General features: G+C 29.2%; 1 protein-coding gene across 1 annotated transcript; it reads right to left on the reverse strand.

The window, feature by feature from the left end:
- Nucleotides 1-8,720: 8,720 nt before the first annotated feature.
- LOC129968871 (uroporphyrinogen decarboxylase-like) lies at nucleotides 8,721-10,527 on the reverse strand. The gene has a single exon (XM_056083180.1). The coding sequence runs from the start codon at nucleotides 10,401-10,403 to the stop codon at nucleotides 9,306-9,308; it is 1,098 nt and encodes a 365-aa protein (XP_055939155.1). The 5' UTR covers nucleotides 10,404-10,527; the 3' UTR covers nucleotides 8,721-9,305.
- Nucleotides 10,528-16,523: the final 5,996 nt, after the last annotated feature.

Here is a 16,523-nt window from a genome sequence, read left to right on the forward strand (position 1 = left end):
TTTAATAACTGGACGGAATGGTTTCACCGAAATGTTTCCAAATACTTCATTATAAATGTAATGTTCCTTTCTCTCATCTAAAATATCGTGGAACTTGAGCAAAATCTTGAAAGTCAAAAGTGCTCAGATTTTTATTTTCAGAGTCCCTCACATAAGCTTTCTGTGATTTATAGTATATTGAATTTTGGACACAATATTGATAGTCGGACTATTGAACTTTTTGGTTATGAATTTCATACAAAATTTAACAAATTTTATTACTTACAAATTTTATGTGAAGACGACAAATCCAATTTCATCTACCTATCTCAAAATATTTTAAGGTTATTTTGTTCAGGGACAAATATATCTCCAATTATATCCTTTATAAATTCATGGAGGTCTGAAACGTAAAGATGTACCAAAAGCTTGAAAATTATTTATTTATTTATTGATTGATTGATGATTAGAAAAAAACTTCTCTTTGTACTTTACGTATCCGAGATGCTAAAAATGTTTTTATTTAAGTTTAATTCTTAAGTATTAAATATTCATACATATCGATAATATTAGTTGTAGCTAAATATTAAAAACTAGCCGCCTTTGGCGACCAGCCGGTTCGCCAATCTTAATGTTCGTTAAAATTTTAATAATTAAATATTTTATGCAATTCCAACTTTAATAGATTCTTCAGCAAAATATTTTAAAACTTCAAATTTTGATAGTCATATAATTCACTCATAATATTATAAAGGCCTTCAGTCATAACGTGATATGTATATCTCTAATTTTCTGTTACCCCTCGTAGAATTTATGCTTTAAATTAAAGTGTAAATGATTCATCTGCAATTAATATAATAATATTTTTTACTGAAACAAAGCATTTTTTTTAATAATATGATTACTGATAATAGAGTCACTGAGCGTTTAAACTTTATGGGCACTAAAGAATATCTTTCTTAATTTATGTAATATCTCAAGAATTTGTCAACAAAATTTTCGCAGATTCATCATGAACAGATCGATTAATGAACAATGTTTCATTTTAAATGCATTAAACACTAAGAAAATAAAATGAATCGTTTAAAATAATCGGTCTAAAACAGGTTTAAAAAAACTACTTAAAAAACGATGCACTTAAAACTATAAGCATATACAAAAAATATATAACTAACATAAATACAATTTACTTACAAAAGCATGTAACTCACCTAAAAATAATTTAAATCGTCTGTTGAAAGTGGTTGTCATGACAACAATCAGAACAATGCGCATGCGTGAATTTTCTTCGGAAACTTCTTTTCCCTTTCCAGCTGTATTGCCATAGAAACCGGCGCACAGCTGTTTACACGTTTATGTTTATCTATTCAGATTTTATAATATCTAATCAGAGTAACGGTGAATATCAGTGTGTTCGTGTTCGTCAATAAATGTTAATTTTTTTAATAACATGATTAACGAAAACAGAGTCACTGAGCATTTAAACCTTATGGGAACTAAAAAATATCTTTCTTAATTTATGTAATATCTCAAGAATTTGTAGACCAACCGGTTCGCCAATCTTAATGCTCGTTAAAATTTTTATATTTAAATATTTTATGCAATTCCTACTTTAATAGCTTCTTCATCAAAATATTTTAAAACTTCAAATTTTGATAGTCATATAATTCACTCATAATATTATAAAGGCCTTCAGTCATAACGTAATATGTATCTCTCTAATTTTCGGTTAGCACCCGTAGAATTTATGTTTTAAATTAAAGTGGAAAGAATTAATCTGCAATTAATATAATAATATTTTTTACTGAAACAAAGAATTTTTTTATAATCTGATTAATGAAAATAGAGTCACTCAGCGTTTAAACTTTATGGGCACTAAAGAATATCCTTTTCAATTTACGTATTATCTCAAGAATTTGTCAACAAAATTTTCTTAGATTCATCATGAGCAGATCGATTCATTAACAATGTTTACTTTTAAATGCATCAAACACTAAGAAAATGAAACGAATCGTTTAAAATAGACGGTTTAAAACAGGTTTTAAAAAAACTACTTAAAAAACGATGCACTTAAAACTATAAGCATATACAAAAAATATATAACTAACATAAATACATTTTAATTACAAAAACATGCAACGAACCTAAAAAAAATTTAAATCCAGTCCGCATTGGTTGATAATAATTCGTCAACACAATGCGGAGTTCAAAACACAAAGCGCATGCGTGAATTTTCAACGCCAGTTACGTAACGCAAATACGTGATTTTTTTTTTCTACGCCATTTGGGGTAACGCTATGCGGATTAGAAATTTTTAATTTCCTTTATTCTGTTTTATTTTTATTCAAAAGTTCTTCAGAATGAATCTGAAGGATCGATTAATTAACAATGTTTAATTTTAAATGCATCGAACATTAAGAAAATAAACAGAATCGTTTGAAATAATCCGCCGAAAAATACTAACCCTAGCCTCATTACTGTTGGGAGAAAAAAAATCCGGAAGCCTTACTCTTTTGGCGGTGGCGAAAATGGAAGATTTTTTTGGCGGAAAAGTTGGCGGTGGGGAAAATGGAAGATTTTTTTGGCGGGAAAGTTAGTTTTTAATTAATAATTAAAATTCTAATTAAAATTTCAAAAAAAGGGACCCCAGGTGCACATTCCCGACCTCTAAGGTATACATGTACCAAATTTGATAGCTGTATGTCAAATGACCTGGCCTGTAGAGCGCCAACACACACACACACACACACACACACACACACACACACACACACACACACACACACACACACACACACACATTGAGCTTTATTATAAGTATAGATAATAGATGGAATTTTACAAGATTTATAATTCCGTTAGATATCAAATTGAGATATTTGAAATTTGTAGAAGATACGGTTTCTTCTAACCACCTTTTCTCTCGGTTTTGTAATCGGAGAGATCTAAGCTCGAAACCCGATTCTACCAATGATCCATTGTGTGCATAATTCTCTGGTACACATTAAATTTTGTTTTGTGTGACAAATTTCATCCAGATGGTGCTCGTTGTAATTGATTTTATCAACAATATGTAACTAAGCTTAATATTATCCAAGCATTTTATCATTTATAGAATTTTTATTTTTTACAATCTCATTTATTCTTTATTATTATGATCAGTTAAGTATTACAATATTTATGAGCAATAGCCATCTACTAGCAACAGTATTATGTACAAACGTAAATTTGTATATGCTGTTCACAGAGTTATTAAAATAAAAAATTATTTATCGACAAATAAACTAGTAACAAATCCAAAATGTGCCGAAGTGTGGGTCTAAATCGACCACCTTAAGGACCTCGTGATATACACTTCCACTCGTGATAATCGCAAAATACCTAAAACTGTTACTGGTTAAAGGTTTGACAGTCTGTCGACTTGTTTGTCCATGTTTTTGTAAATTCGGTACCTTGGAAACGCAATAAACTAGACAGATGAGTGATCTTTAAAATAAAATTGAGCCATTTTGCTTCAAATTTGTCAAAAGGTATATTTTTACACATACGCAGTATAAACAAGGTCCTTAAAAAGCAATACAATCTAGATAAAGAAAATATGATACATTGTAGATTTATGTTAAATTTTAAGCCTAATTCCTAATTGAATGAAGAAAAAGAACAGAATTCCTTTCAGAATAATAGTATGATATTTAAGCAACCAGCGGAAGTAATCTCCCCAAAACTTTCTCGCATAACCTGTAATAAAGATGTCATCCTGTAATAAAGGTGTCATCCCTCTCCACCGATATAAAATTGTGGTTCTTAGATAAAACCGCGAATGCCTTGCATTACATGTCGAACAATAAATATTAACCTTTGGCGTGAATTTTGAATCTATTGTGTATTCCTTGGCGCTTTTTTGGCGATTAATCCCTCATATGTGGTCAATGATATCCGAAAATCGAATTTGTATTTCAGATATATATTTATCTTTCTCACCGATTGAATCCAAAATTTGGCGCAGAACTACACTTGCAATCACAAAATCGCATACCAAATATGATATATTTAATTCAATACATTTTTGAGCTATCGCATTTACATGTTTCTGGAAGTAGGGACCAATAGAAAGTTCACCGATGGAATTCATTCCAAAATTGACAGATATCTAAAATTTAAATGTTAAATCTGTGTGCCAAATTTTATCCATCTAGCAATCTTCGTTTTGTTGTTATCCTATTATTATTGTTATTAGATAACCAGACAGATAGAATTTCTCTGAATGCTAAAAATTTGACAGGAACCAACAAATTTGGTATACTGGCTACATACCAGATTTCATCCGTCTAGCTGACACAGTTTTTGAGTTATCTTTTTTCACAGAGAGATTGACAACTATAAAACCAAAAATGTCTTTTTCGAATTCAGGGAGATCTAAATCATGGAAAATCGTCAAAATCTTGAGTTCGACTTTTTTGATGAATACTATACTTTCTCTATACTAGATATACGAGAAAGTAAAAAAGTAAAGTTACAATACTGTGAAAGCTGGAAATAGATGAAAAGAAACGTTTAGTTTTTAATAGAGCTATGATGTCATGGGACTAATTTCCATTAGAAATGTTCATGTACTCGATGAACAGAACATTTGTGAGACTATTAAATTCACACATATCTAATTTGAAGGGACAATTTGACGGAATCATAGATGTGGAGTTATACCTAAACGATTTCAGTGAAATTAAATGTGACTAATATTCCTAGGAATGGAAAAAATTCAAACTCTCGAGTTCGAATTTTCTGATGATTACAATACTTCCTTCATACTTGATATACAAAAAAGTAGAAAGTGTCGAATTTTGTAAACATACGTGAAATATGGAAGAATACTTTCGTTGATTTTTCATTTCTGAAGGTCGCGTCAAGCATTTTAGATTGAATTTGAAGCATCCACAGTCTTATATGAGAAGCAAATTTCAAAAATTTCTTCAAATAATTAGTTGAAACTAATCATTAAACGGTGTTTTCTCTCTGAAGCACGTGGGCGAGATTCTTTTCAAAGATGATAATGATATATCGCGTGCTTTTTGAAACAGCACGATTTGAATGCATATATTACCCACGCATAAATTTTGAATACATATATTACACTCTATAATAATATTTGATTGTTCATGTAATTATAATCATAACTATAACTAACATTAAAATTCCTAAGGATTCTATCATCAACTCTTTCTGAATTGAAGCTTTTTTCATGGTTGTTCATAAAACCAACAATTTTTCATGATTGCCTGAAGAAATCTTGGGAACTTTTGCCTTTTATTCTTCATTTCCTATTATTTTATTTACCTCTCAAACGTCTTCAGCACTCACGAATGGCAATGAAAAGCATTCGTGCATTACATCAGTATGGTTTTGTTGCATTCAATAGAGAACGTTTAAGTCATCTGTATATATAAAACGGTAAGGTTAACAAATGAACCAGTCACTCAGCACCAGCAAATGGGTTGATTTTACCAATTCATATGAAATTTCATACCCTCCAGATATGTCGTCAGTGGTTTCCACCAGTTCAAGTTTTGAGAGAAATCGAAATATATATATATATATATATATATATATTCTCTATGGGGAACTCTTGCGACAGAATTCCCCAGTTTAAATCATCAAAACGATTTCAAATTTTTTTTATTTCATATGAAAACTCATGATTTCTTGATCTACATGATCAAGGGTTGCCTGTGTTCCAGCGTTCTCAGTTTCCATAAGAATTCGAAATCAAAATAATTTATTGTATATTCTTTACGGAGAAAGTTCTCGACAGAGTTCCCATATACTCAATTCTTATAACAAAGATCAAAATTCTCTGAGTTAAAAAAAAGACATATATTATAGATACATATAATGATATTTTAAACTCTAATTTCAATTCTAATTAATTTCCAAAGTTTTAAATTAATTTAGCCCATATTAACTTCATTTTAAAATACTCTCTTATTTTTTTATCCCATTCCACTTTTTCTATTTAATTAATTCAACTGAAGCTCTGTAAAATTGCTTAGGTCGGCGGTTCCCACACTCCGAATAAATAGAAAAAAAAAAAAAAAAAACTCTCCAGCCAAGCGCATTTGTTTAAAAGATTCCTATAATTCCCTTAGCTAATTCGACATGTGTAAAGATATCCCTATCAGAATCTCATAGTATTTAAACACTGGGGAAAATATTCTTCCTCTCTTTTATGCTAATCTGTTCTTGCATCACGCTGTGAACGGACGTGCCTCGTCCGAGCCTCTTGTACACAAATCATGCCTCCCGAGATGAAATAAAAAGAAATTCAAAGTGTTTTCCCTGTCTTCGACCATGACTCTGTTTCAAAAGTTATGTTTACATATATATATTACAGAATTACATGTAATAGTAAAATTTTCTTCACTTCAAAAAAATTCATTTATTTTAAAACCATCTTGATTGAGAATTTTAAGCAATAGAGCATACATTTTCTCAAATATTTCCCCTTTAAATGGTTACAAAACTTAGTTAACACCTTTTAAAAGATGAAAAGAAATCCCCATTTGCTGTTTAAATATTAAATCTTTATCATTACTTTCAAAAAGAAATATCAGATTTATGTATTGATTTATTACTTTAAGTAATATTATATTTCTATTCATTTGGATACAAATATTATTTAATATGTTAATATGTATTTTCATATACATGGAAAATCCTTTTGTTAAGCTCTATCATTTAATTTATTTTTATTCCATTTCATTCTTCCTATTACTCCAGTTTCAACACTCTGTCTCTAAGCAGCCAAAAGGATAATACGTCAAGAGAATTTTTAAATTTTGTAATTGGAACATTTTTTTAAAAATTTATAATAAGCAGTTGCATGATGGGTTTTTTCCCCTAGAATTGTCTAAAATTATTCTCTCTTTTTCCCTTCAGAACCTAATAAAAACAAAATGTAACTTTTTTTTTTCCAATTTCATATCCCATACATAGTTTTAATGCAACTAAACTCAATAATCCATTAAATTAATGAGGATGAGGGAGAAGTGATAATAAAATGCTTGACAAAAATTCTTGATTATTCCATACAATTTATCCTACATACGTAAAAAATATCTTTAAGATCCATAATATAAGAAAACTGAAATATTTACTTCTGAAATATATATATTGTACAAAAGAACTCTAAGTCTTTCAATGCTATTATCAGTAAATAGTTTTAAAATGCAAATAAATATGGCATAGATTACAGTAATTTTATGAAGTTTAAGGTACTTTTGGATATGATAATGCTGAACTGATACTGGAAATTAAATAAATAAATAATAATAAATAAAAAAATTATTTTAATTTAAAAAGAAAAAGAAAATTTTTCATTTAATTCTTTTTTCTCAAAAAAATTATATGAAATACGTTTTTCTTATGATTTTTTTATTGATGGCAAAAAAAAAAAGTGGTTTGCATAAAAAAAAAAAAAAAAAAAAAATGGTGAAATTATTAGGAGGATATAGAATATGGAGAATATGACAAATGTAAACAATAAAATAAAAATTCCTACCATTTCATTCTATAGTGAATAATAAATCTTTTTATGTTTTATTTTGGTATATACTATTCTGAGAATTAAATAGGTAATTCTCAAAATTGCTTTTAAGGATAAATTTTAAAATATAAAACAGCGTTGTTAGTGAGTATGTATTTTCAATTTTAATACAGATCAATTGCATGTGGAATGAAGATGGAATGACAAATATAATAAAACACTACAAGTACATAGTAATACTGGATTTATCATTTACAGTTTTTAATTATCTACTCAGCCCACAAAAAAAGTTCAGTTCTGATAATTTCAATTTACTATGTGAAAAATTCAATTTTTTAGAGAATTCTAAATAACTAAATTTCTGGTTTAGCTTAACAAAATTTTACATTAGAATGCTGTAGTAAAATTTTATATAAGAATCAATTAAATATATTAAGATTTTTTAAAAAAAAAATGAATCATTATGTTTTTATTAAGCATTAAAAACTGAAAAAGCTATATGTATATATATAGTTATGAAATATGATATTATAATACATAAGTTGTAGATAATATGCTCATCAATGAATAGGATTCATTTTCTAATGCTATTCAAATAATTAGTTAAGATAGCAATTGCACTGATTAACAATCATTCAAAACTTTTAGACTATAAAAAATAATATGCTCTACAATTTTCTTAATGGAAGGCATGAAATAGATGGTTCAATAAAACAAGATTAGTATACTTCATAACACTATATGTAAACAAATTCTATGTATCTGCTTACTTCATCAGAATTGACAATTTAATCACTCAAGATTAATATTACAAAATATTAATAAAACCTATCACAAAACTGAAAGCCACAATGAGTATTGTTTTTCTTTCTTTTTATCCCAACGATAGTTATCATCAAACATAAATAATGGATGAAATTCAATATTTGAATTAATATAGTAGCCATAGCAATGTGTATAAGAGAAAGGTTCACACACACACACACACACACACACACAAAAAACATATTCCATAGCATAAAATTGATTGTATTTTAAGAAGTTCTGGAGTAATTGAAAAAACACCATATTTTTATTAAATTATCTCAGATAAATATGAACTGAAAAACATGACAGAATTGTAGTAATCAATCTATTTCTATCTATTTCAAACATTACAAAATAAATATTGAAAATTATTTAGTACAGTAATTTTTTTTTATTAACAAAACATTCACTAATAAAAAAAAAACTTTCTTTATTATGCTAAATAAAATAATTATATATAATACCAGTATCTCAATTGATATTAAGAACCAAAATGAAATGTAAATAACAATTACTACCTAAAGAACATAATGCAAAGTATAGAATAGATTAAAATATAGTCCCTCAGTGTCCAGTTCTTTCTCCCTTGCACTGAAACAAAGATGGAATTCAAAACATATAGTTTATTCAATTTTTAGACTCCAATAAGTGCAAATAATGCTATTTTTTATCAGATCCAAACATTAAATTTTATAATAAATTAGATGCAAATTATATATAGAATAAAACTAAAGAAATTTTATTAAAAAAATTATGAATATATGATTAATAAAATACAAATTAAAAAGTACTTATAAAACCAAAAAAAATTTCTAAAATAAAAAGTTGTGTATTTTGAAATAAGTATATTTATTGTGAAAAATATAAATATCATTTATACTATTTAAAAAAATAACAATCATTACTAATAAAATGTTATTCAAAAATAAATATATAATTTCTTGAAGATTTTCTCAACAGTAAAAATATATAACAGATTTCAAAAATTCTTTTTGTTATGTTTATCAGAAACCGCATGTATGCTATCAACAAAAACTTTAACATTGTCAGGGTTTATATCCGGATATATCCCATGTCCTAAATTTGCTATATATTTTTGAGTCCCAAAGCTTTGAATCATTTCTTTAACCATGTCTTCAATTTCTGGCGCACTAGCTTTCAGAGCACATGGATCAAGGTTTCCTTGAAGAGAAGTATTAGATGAAACTGTTTCCCTAGCAACCTTGGGATTAATTGTCCAATCCAAACTGATCACTTCATAGCCAGCATTAGATATTGCACCTATCACATTGCATGACCCTTTAGCAAAAAGAATCATAGGCACTTTGGGAAGGTTTTGTTCTGCAGCTAACTGATTGACACGTTCTTTAATTTCTTTCAAATAAGGCAAAGAAAATGTATTGAACAACTTCGGTCCAAGATATTCAGCATTTGATTCAAACACTTGGAGAAGCTGCGCACCACCTCTAATTTGCCCAACAAGATATTCCACAATCACATCTGTCAGGATCTTAAGTAACTTGTGACTTTCTTCAGGCCATCTATAAAGCCAACCTTTGGACAACGACATGGTCTTAGAACCTCCTCCTTCAACCATGTAACACATAAGGGTCCAAGGCGCACCAGCAAACCCTATTAAAGGCACTTTACCATCTAAAGTATGTCGAGTGAGAGTAATGGCTTCAAAGACATACCCAAGCTGCTTTTGAACATCACAAGGATACGTTAATTTCGACAGATCATTTGGTTCTTTTAGAGGATCTGGTAAAACAGGCCCAACTCCAGGTCTCATTTCGACTTCCATTCCCAATGCCTGGGGTATAACTAAAATATCAGAGAATATTATAGCGGCATCCAGATCAAAACGACGCAGTGGCTGCAGAGTTACTTCGCATGCAAGTTCTGGAGTGCGACATATTTCAAAAAAGGAATGCTTTTTACGAAATTCTTGAAATTCAGGAAGATATCTACCGGCTTGTCGCATAATCCAGACCGGAACTTTTTCAGTGGGTTGACCCCAAGCAGCACGGATAATTAAATCGTTTTTGAGGGAAGGAAAATTATTGGCATCACCCATTATAAACCAAAAAATAAAGCAGCTCACTTTAAATAAGAATGTATATTGAATTATCCTCCCAATTTTTATTGAATATGTGAAGATTACCGCTTATCTTGATCAACCTAGAAATTCAATAACGTAAACAAACGAAAACCGGTTTATAAACAATTCTTTTCACTTCGAATCAGATCCTATTGAGAGGAGATTTTTTTTTTCCCCTTCAGTTTTTGCTTGATAACTAAGGTACATCTTTGAACCAAACAGCCCCAAAATCTAAAAGAGTTTCATTCTAATGATATTTAAATTAAAGGGTTTAATATTATTGCATCCAGAGTATTTTTGGAAAGTAGGACTCGATGCTTTGTTATAGAGCGACAACATTGCAACCGCATTAAGAATAAAGAGTTTAAACACATTATTCAAATTTTTATTATTTTTCCCATCATGGAATATGCGTTAACTTGCAAAATTTACATTGTATAATTCACACTATTGAGAAATGTGCTATATTATCTATAATACCCCGCGATTTTTGCACGGTAATAATATTTATGCTATGTAATTGCGTTGCATATAAATAATAAAATAAAGATTTTTTTCTATATAAATTATAAAAATATATAGATTTTTTCAATTTATTAATAACTGTTTCTTTAGTCAAGGCTTTGATATGTTTAAAAAAATGGATATTTTTTTAAAATTATCTTTTTTTTTTACAAACTGCAAGATATAAGAATAGTGCATTGTATAGATAAAAGGGTATCGAAGGCAAATATTAAAACTGCGCTCATCGCTCTCATTCTTTTCTTAATTATATTTATTTTGAAAAGCGTTCCTTTTTTTTACAGTTTATAACGAAGGAGGCAGAGATTAAAAGAGCAATCAAAGCCTAAATAATAATAAGTAAAATATTTTGGAATTGATATAATTTAAACATTATAAGTAATCATAATTATATATAGATAGCTCTTGAATATGAAATATATCAAAAGAATATTTCTTTTAAAAAAATGGGAAACAAATTTTTTAGAACCAATTCGACAGTTTTATGTTACATTATCAGAGAGAATTTTCTCCATTCCTATTTTATTAACTTAAATAACGCCTAAATAAGAAAAATCACATAGTTGTTAGTGTGGAACTTTTAATACAAATACGAATCAAAAATGAATTTATTTATATCATACTTGAAAAAAATATAAAATTCGTTCAAGTCTCTTAATTCTTCGAAAAGGAATATTATATATGAAACATAATTTTGCTGATGCATGGCTGAAAGGCAAACAGAAGAATTAAATTCAATTTATTTTTCCATGGGAGGGCATGGTTTATACAATGGAATGACCGAATTAAAAAACGCTACTTTTTATACTGGGGCACAAGCGGAAGTCCGTGAAAAATTTTTCTCAATGTTTTTACTAAGAGATTCCGATACGGATTTTTTTTTTTTTTTTTTTTTTTTTTACACTTGTCGACTTAGGGAAAGGAATCTTAGATATTTCTGATGTTATGCGTAGGGATTAGGGTGTTTTACCCTTTGCTCGGAGAGAGAGAAACAAAAGTGTTAGCAATTTTTTAGAGCGCATGTTAGAATTAATTAAATAAAAAAATAAGATATAGAAAGCCCATATTACATATAAAAAGTAATATGGGCTTTTAATTTTAAAACATAAAAAGTTATTTAAGATTTAAATTAAATTAAAAGATATCATTACATATATATGAATAATAACGAAAGAATTATTTATACTTTTGCCCTTAGACATTATACGGAAACTGAATATTCAAATAAATCCTTTGTTAACGCATGTAAAATTACTCGAAAGTCTTGGTACGTAACTTTTTATCTATAATAATATATATAAAATCATTTCATGCACATAGTTAAATTTATCAGTCAAAATTTACAATTAATAACGGTTAATAAATTATCTAGCGCCCGATGACAAAATTAAATTTTATAGCTTGATTTAAAAAGGTATGCAATTAAACAAAAACTCAAAGGTTTGATTCTGTGGTGAATAGCATATAAGCCAGTTAACAACTCTTCTACCCGAACAATTGTTTTGGTATAATGGTTTAGTTACTGGACTGCTAACCACAAGGTCCCAGGTTCTATCCTCGCGCATCACAAACCGCCTCTTTGCTGACCTTAGACAATGAACCTTCAACCTTCGTACAGCTGTTGTGGCGCCATCTACCCGCAACCAAAGTCGCCAGACACACTTGGCGCATCAGCACCCCACACACGCTCGTCATAACGCTTGGCGCTAATCAACTGGGTACAGGCCCATTTAGACAACAGCTACTCAATACATCACCACTCAACAGCCATATCGTTCGTCTCACCTCCGACTCACTGGAGGGAGAGTACTGTGGTGAATAGCATATAAGCCAGTTAACAACTCTTCTACCCGAACAATTGTTTTGTTATCATGGTTTAGTTACTGGACTGCTAACCACAAGATCCCAAGTTCTATCCTCTCGCGCATCACATACCACTAAAATTCAAAGATAAATTAAAATTAAAGCATTATTAATTTGTCTATGACATGTGAAATTGCACTTTGTTATAATTTTAGTAAAACTTCTTTATATATGTATAAAAAGGAATGCATTACTCCCGAAAGGTTCTGAAAGCTTTTAGTGTTAGAAATGCGTCTTTTTCGTTTTTATCGACTTGAAGATATTTATGATTTTATTGAAGTCAGTTTATATTCAAAAGAGAACTAATTCACAATCTATTTTTTTTGTCGAATTGAATGATAGATAATACTAACTTAACTCTGAGCTATGATAATATGTAAACTTTAATTAGGAATAAGATCTTCCGAAGCTTCTTACACTTGCTGTTGCTATTGTGAAAAAATCAGCTGAGCTTCACCCATTATTTAAAAGTGAAGAAATAAATTTATAAATTTATGTGTGTATGTGACAAAAATATTCGATTTCTGTTTGATTATTCTATCTACTTTATCTTATATCATAACCAGATTTTTTGCTGCTTATAATTTTATTTTTAATTAAAATTATTTCCAGTTTTTCGCATTTAAAAGCATTAGCCCAAATTCCAAATTATCAGTCATTCAGAATACCGTTGAGCTTTCTTTCTGATTACTATGTTTCAAAGAACGAAAATAAATGTTATCTTTCGGGCTTACTTACATTTAGTCTGGACTGTGTCCCCCCCCCCCCAACTCCCCCGTCCTCTGTTGATACTTCAAATACGAGAAGCTGGGAAATTCAGTTTCATTATGAGCATTTTCCATTCATTATTTTATCTTTAAAAATGTATGTATTAGTTATATCAATCATAAACATACTTTCCAATATTCATGATTCGACTTTAAGGAACATAATTTCAGATAATCTGTTTTACTGTTCAGATGTTTGAAAAATGATTCTTTTCTGAAACGTACATTTTCCCAACTAGGGAATGAAGATTATTGTTTTCGCCTTTGAAAGTTTTTAATTTTCTATAATTTTTCTTAAACCATTTAAATTTTTTTTTAAAATCCTGGGAATAAGAACTCATTAAAAATGTAATTTTCTTTTAAATATAACGAATTGATTCCTTACATTTGACCCCCTGGCAACTGTGCCCAGGGCACTTGCGTTACCTGCCTCTATTACGCCACTATGTAAGAATCATTACCCACAGAATGTAATGACGACCAAGACATAGATATCAAGTCCAATCATTATAATTAGTAATTGATTATTGATTTCCCGAATTTGAGATTCCAACTTCTTTACATTTTTAATCTATTATGTATCTTTCATCTTTTTTAACATGGTCAGTTTTTATAGAGCTCTTTTTTGATTTACAGATAAGACCATTTGTCCAAGAGTTAATAAATTTAGCGCATATATATTTTGGAGTGAGAGAATATGCACTTCAGGGCATTTTTTTTGGAAATTTAAGTTTTATTTAATTTAAAATTAAACTGAATTTAGCCATTTCTCTGTATTAATTCTGGAAAATATAATCACACAAATTTGATTTTTTGTCCCAATTTAAAATTTAAAAATTGTTTTCTTAATGATACCAATATAATTATTGTGATGATTTCCCCTGGATTTTGTTTGGATTTTAAAAATATTTTTCTGCAGATTATTCAAAAATAGTTTTCAATATTGAATAGACGTGTTTATTATTCCTTCAAATATTGCCATACTTTCGTTTATTGCTAAAAGCTAAGGAAGGGGAATTCTGCTCAATATCTATGAAATTAACATCTTTGTCTCTACTACTAATAAAACTGGGTGCATTTGTCTGTTGGTGCTTTACAAGCCATACTATTTGAACTAGAGCTATCAAATTTGCTACATATATAGTTGTGATAGTAGAAATGTGTACCTCCGAATGATGATAAGTATCTCGATATTTAAAATTAAGCGAAATTTTGGCGTTTTCGTGTCATAATTTTCGAAATTTTAAGCACAAAAATTTGTCCATAACTTTAAAATTAAAAAAAATATATCGTAATCGCTGTACAGAGTTTTGTCTATATTTAATTAACTTTTAAAAATATTTTTAAGCTTATTTTACAAAAGTATATAATTGTTATGAAGAAATTCAAATCTTTTTCATTGTTGCTTCAAATATTTCATTCTGGATTTTTTTTAAAAAATTGCTTATGATGTGGAAATGGCGATATAATTTTCATGAAGAATATATCTCTAATTAAAATATACATTTAATAAAATTTTTGAAATTTTATTATGCTTACAATTAAATTTTAACTTCACAAGTAAGCAATAATGAAACATTTTAAAAGTGTGTCCACTTTTGAAGAATTTAAATCAGGAAGATTTTATATTTGCTTGCAGTTTAATCACTTTCGTTTCAAATTAAAGTTCAAATTTTTTGGTGAAATAATAAAATTAGGGAGATTATTAGCATAACTCACAAAAAGGTATAAAGCGTTTAAAATAGTATATGCTACAAATAGTATATCTATCAAAATTTAGAGTTTATAAATGTTATGCTGAAAAAGCCTTTTCAAGTAAGCTACATAAAATATTTAATTGAAAATTTCCTTAACCAACCATCCTGAATTACCATAATAAAAGAAATTAGCCTAAAATAAATAATTAAATATTACGTTAAATGTGAAAATAAATCAACTAATTTATTACCAGCAGCCTTATAATGTGCAATACTTAAAACAAAATTTTTAATCCGCCATTTCGTCCGCCAGGGACCTAATAAATTATGTCAAAATATAGCTGAGGAATCCGTATCAGATGAAAAAAGCAAAGTTTCCTGTGGTTTGCGTTTTTAATCATTATTACCAGAAAATTAAATGAATGTGTGTTTTAACAAAGAATTTCTTTATTTCTATGGAATTTTCATATTTTCCTCTGAACGAAACGTAAATGCAGTTCCCTCAGAAAAGTCCCCAAAAAGGCAAATTATCAAAAACATAAAGAGTTGTACTATACACATTTAGGTACTCCGAGACGTTTTGCAGAGCAGAAGATTTCAGATATTTCTTTTATCATGAATACTCATGTCATGGATTTGCCTATCTACGTTAGACCAAGTGGGATCAGATGACATATTTTTTTTCAATTTTAAAATGATATAAAAATCAGTTTTGAGCCTGAAGATTTTTCTGAAGGAAAACAAAACGCCGAATCGCTCTCAGATTCATATTCCCATCCTACAAAATATATATGTATCAAATTTGATAGCTCTAGGTCAAACGATTTGGCCTGCAGCACGTACTCCCGCGCGCGCGCGCGCACGCACGCACGCACGCACGCACACACACACACACACACACACACACACACACACACACACACACACACACACACACACACACACACACACACACACACACACACACACACACACACACACACACACACCACTTTATTATAAGTAGAAATTGTCACGTAACGATATAACATACGGCCATCCTCTGTCCCGGTGCCTATAACACTGAGTTATATAACCAGTTGGATAAACACAAGATGGAAGATTAAAAAAACAAAACAAAACAAAAAAAAAACAGAGGAGAAGAGAAAGAAAGAAACGAAAAACCACCCAGAGATCTTCAGAGAGAATCTCATCGGTGTCAAATCCTACACGGCTGTATTTAATATTTTGGCGAAGCAATAACTAAA

This window comes from Argiope bruennichi, chromosome 5, assembly GCF_947563725.1.
Source record: "Argiope bruennichi chromosome 5, qqArgBrue1.1, whole genome shotgun sequence".
NCBI classification, from domain to species: Eukaryota; Metazoa; Arthropoda; class Arachnida; order Araneae; family Araneidae; genus Argiope; species Argiope bruennichi.

Bases quoted from the DNA above. Each gene is read 5' to 3' on its own strand.
- LOC129968871 (XM_056083180.1), bottom strand. From the start codon at position 10,403: ATGGGTGATGCCAATAATTTTCCTTCCCTCAAAAACGATTTAATTATC.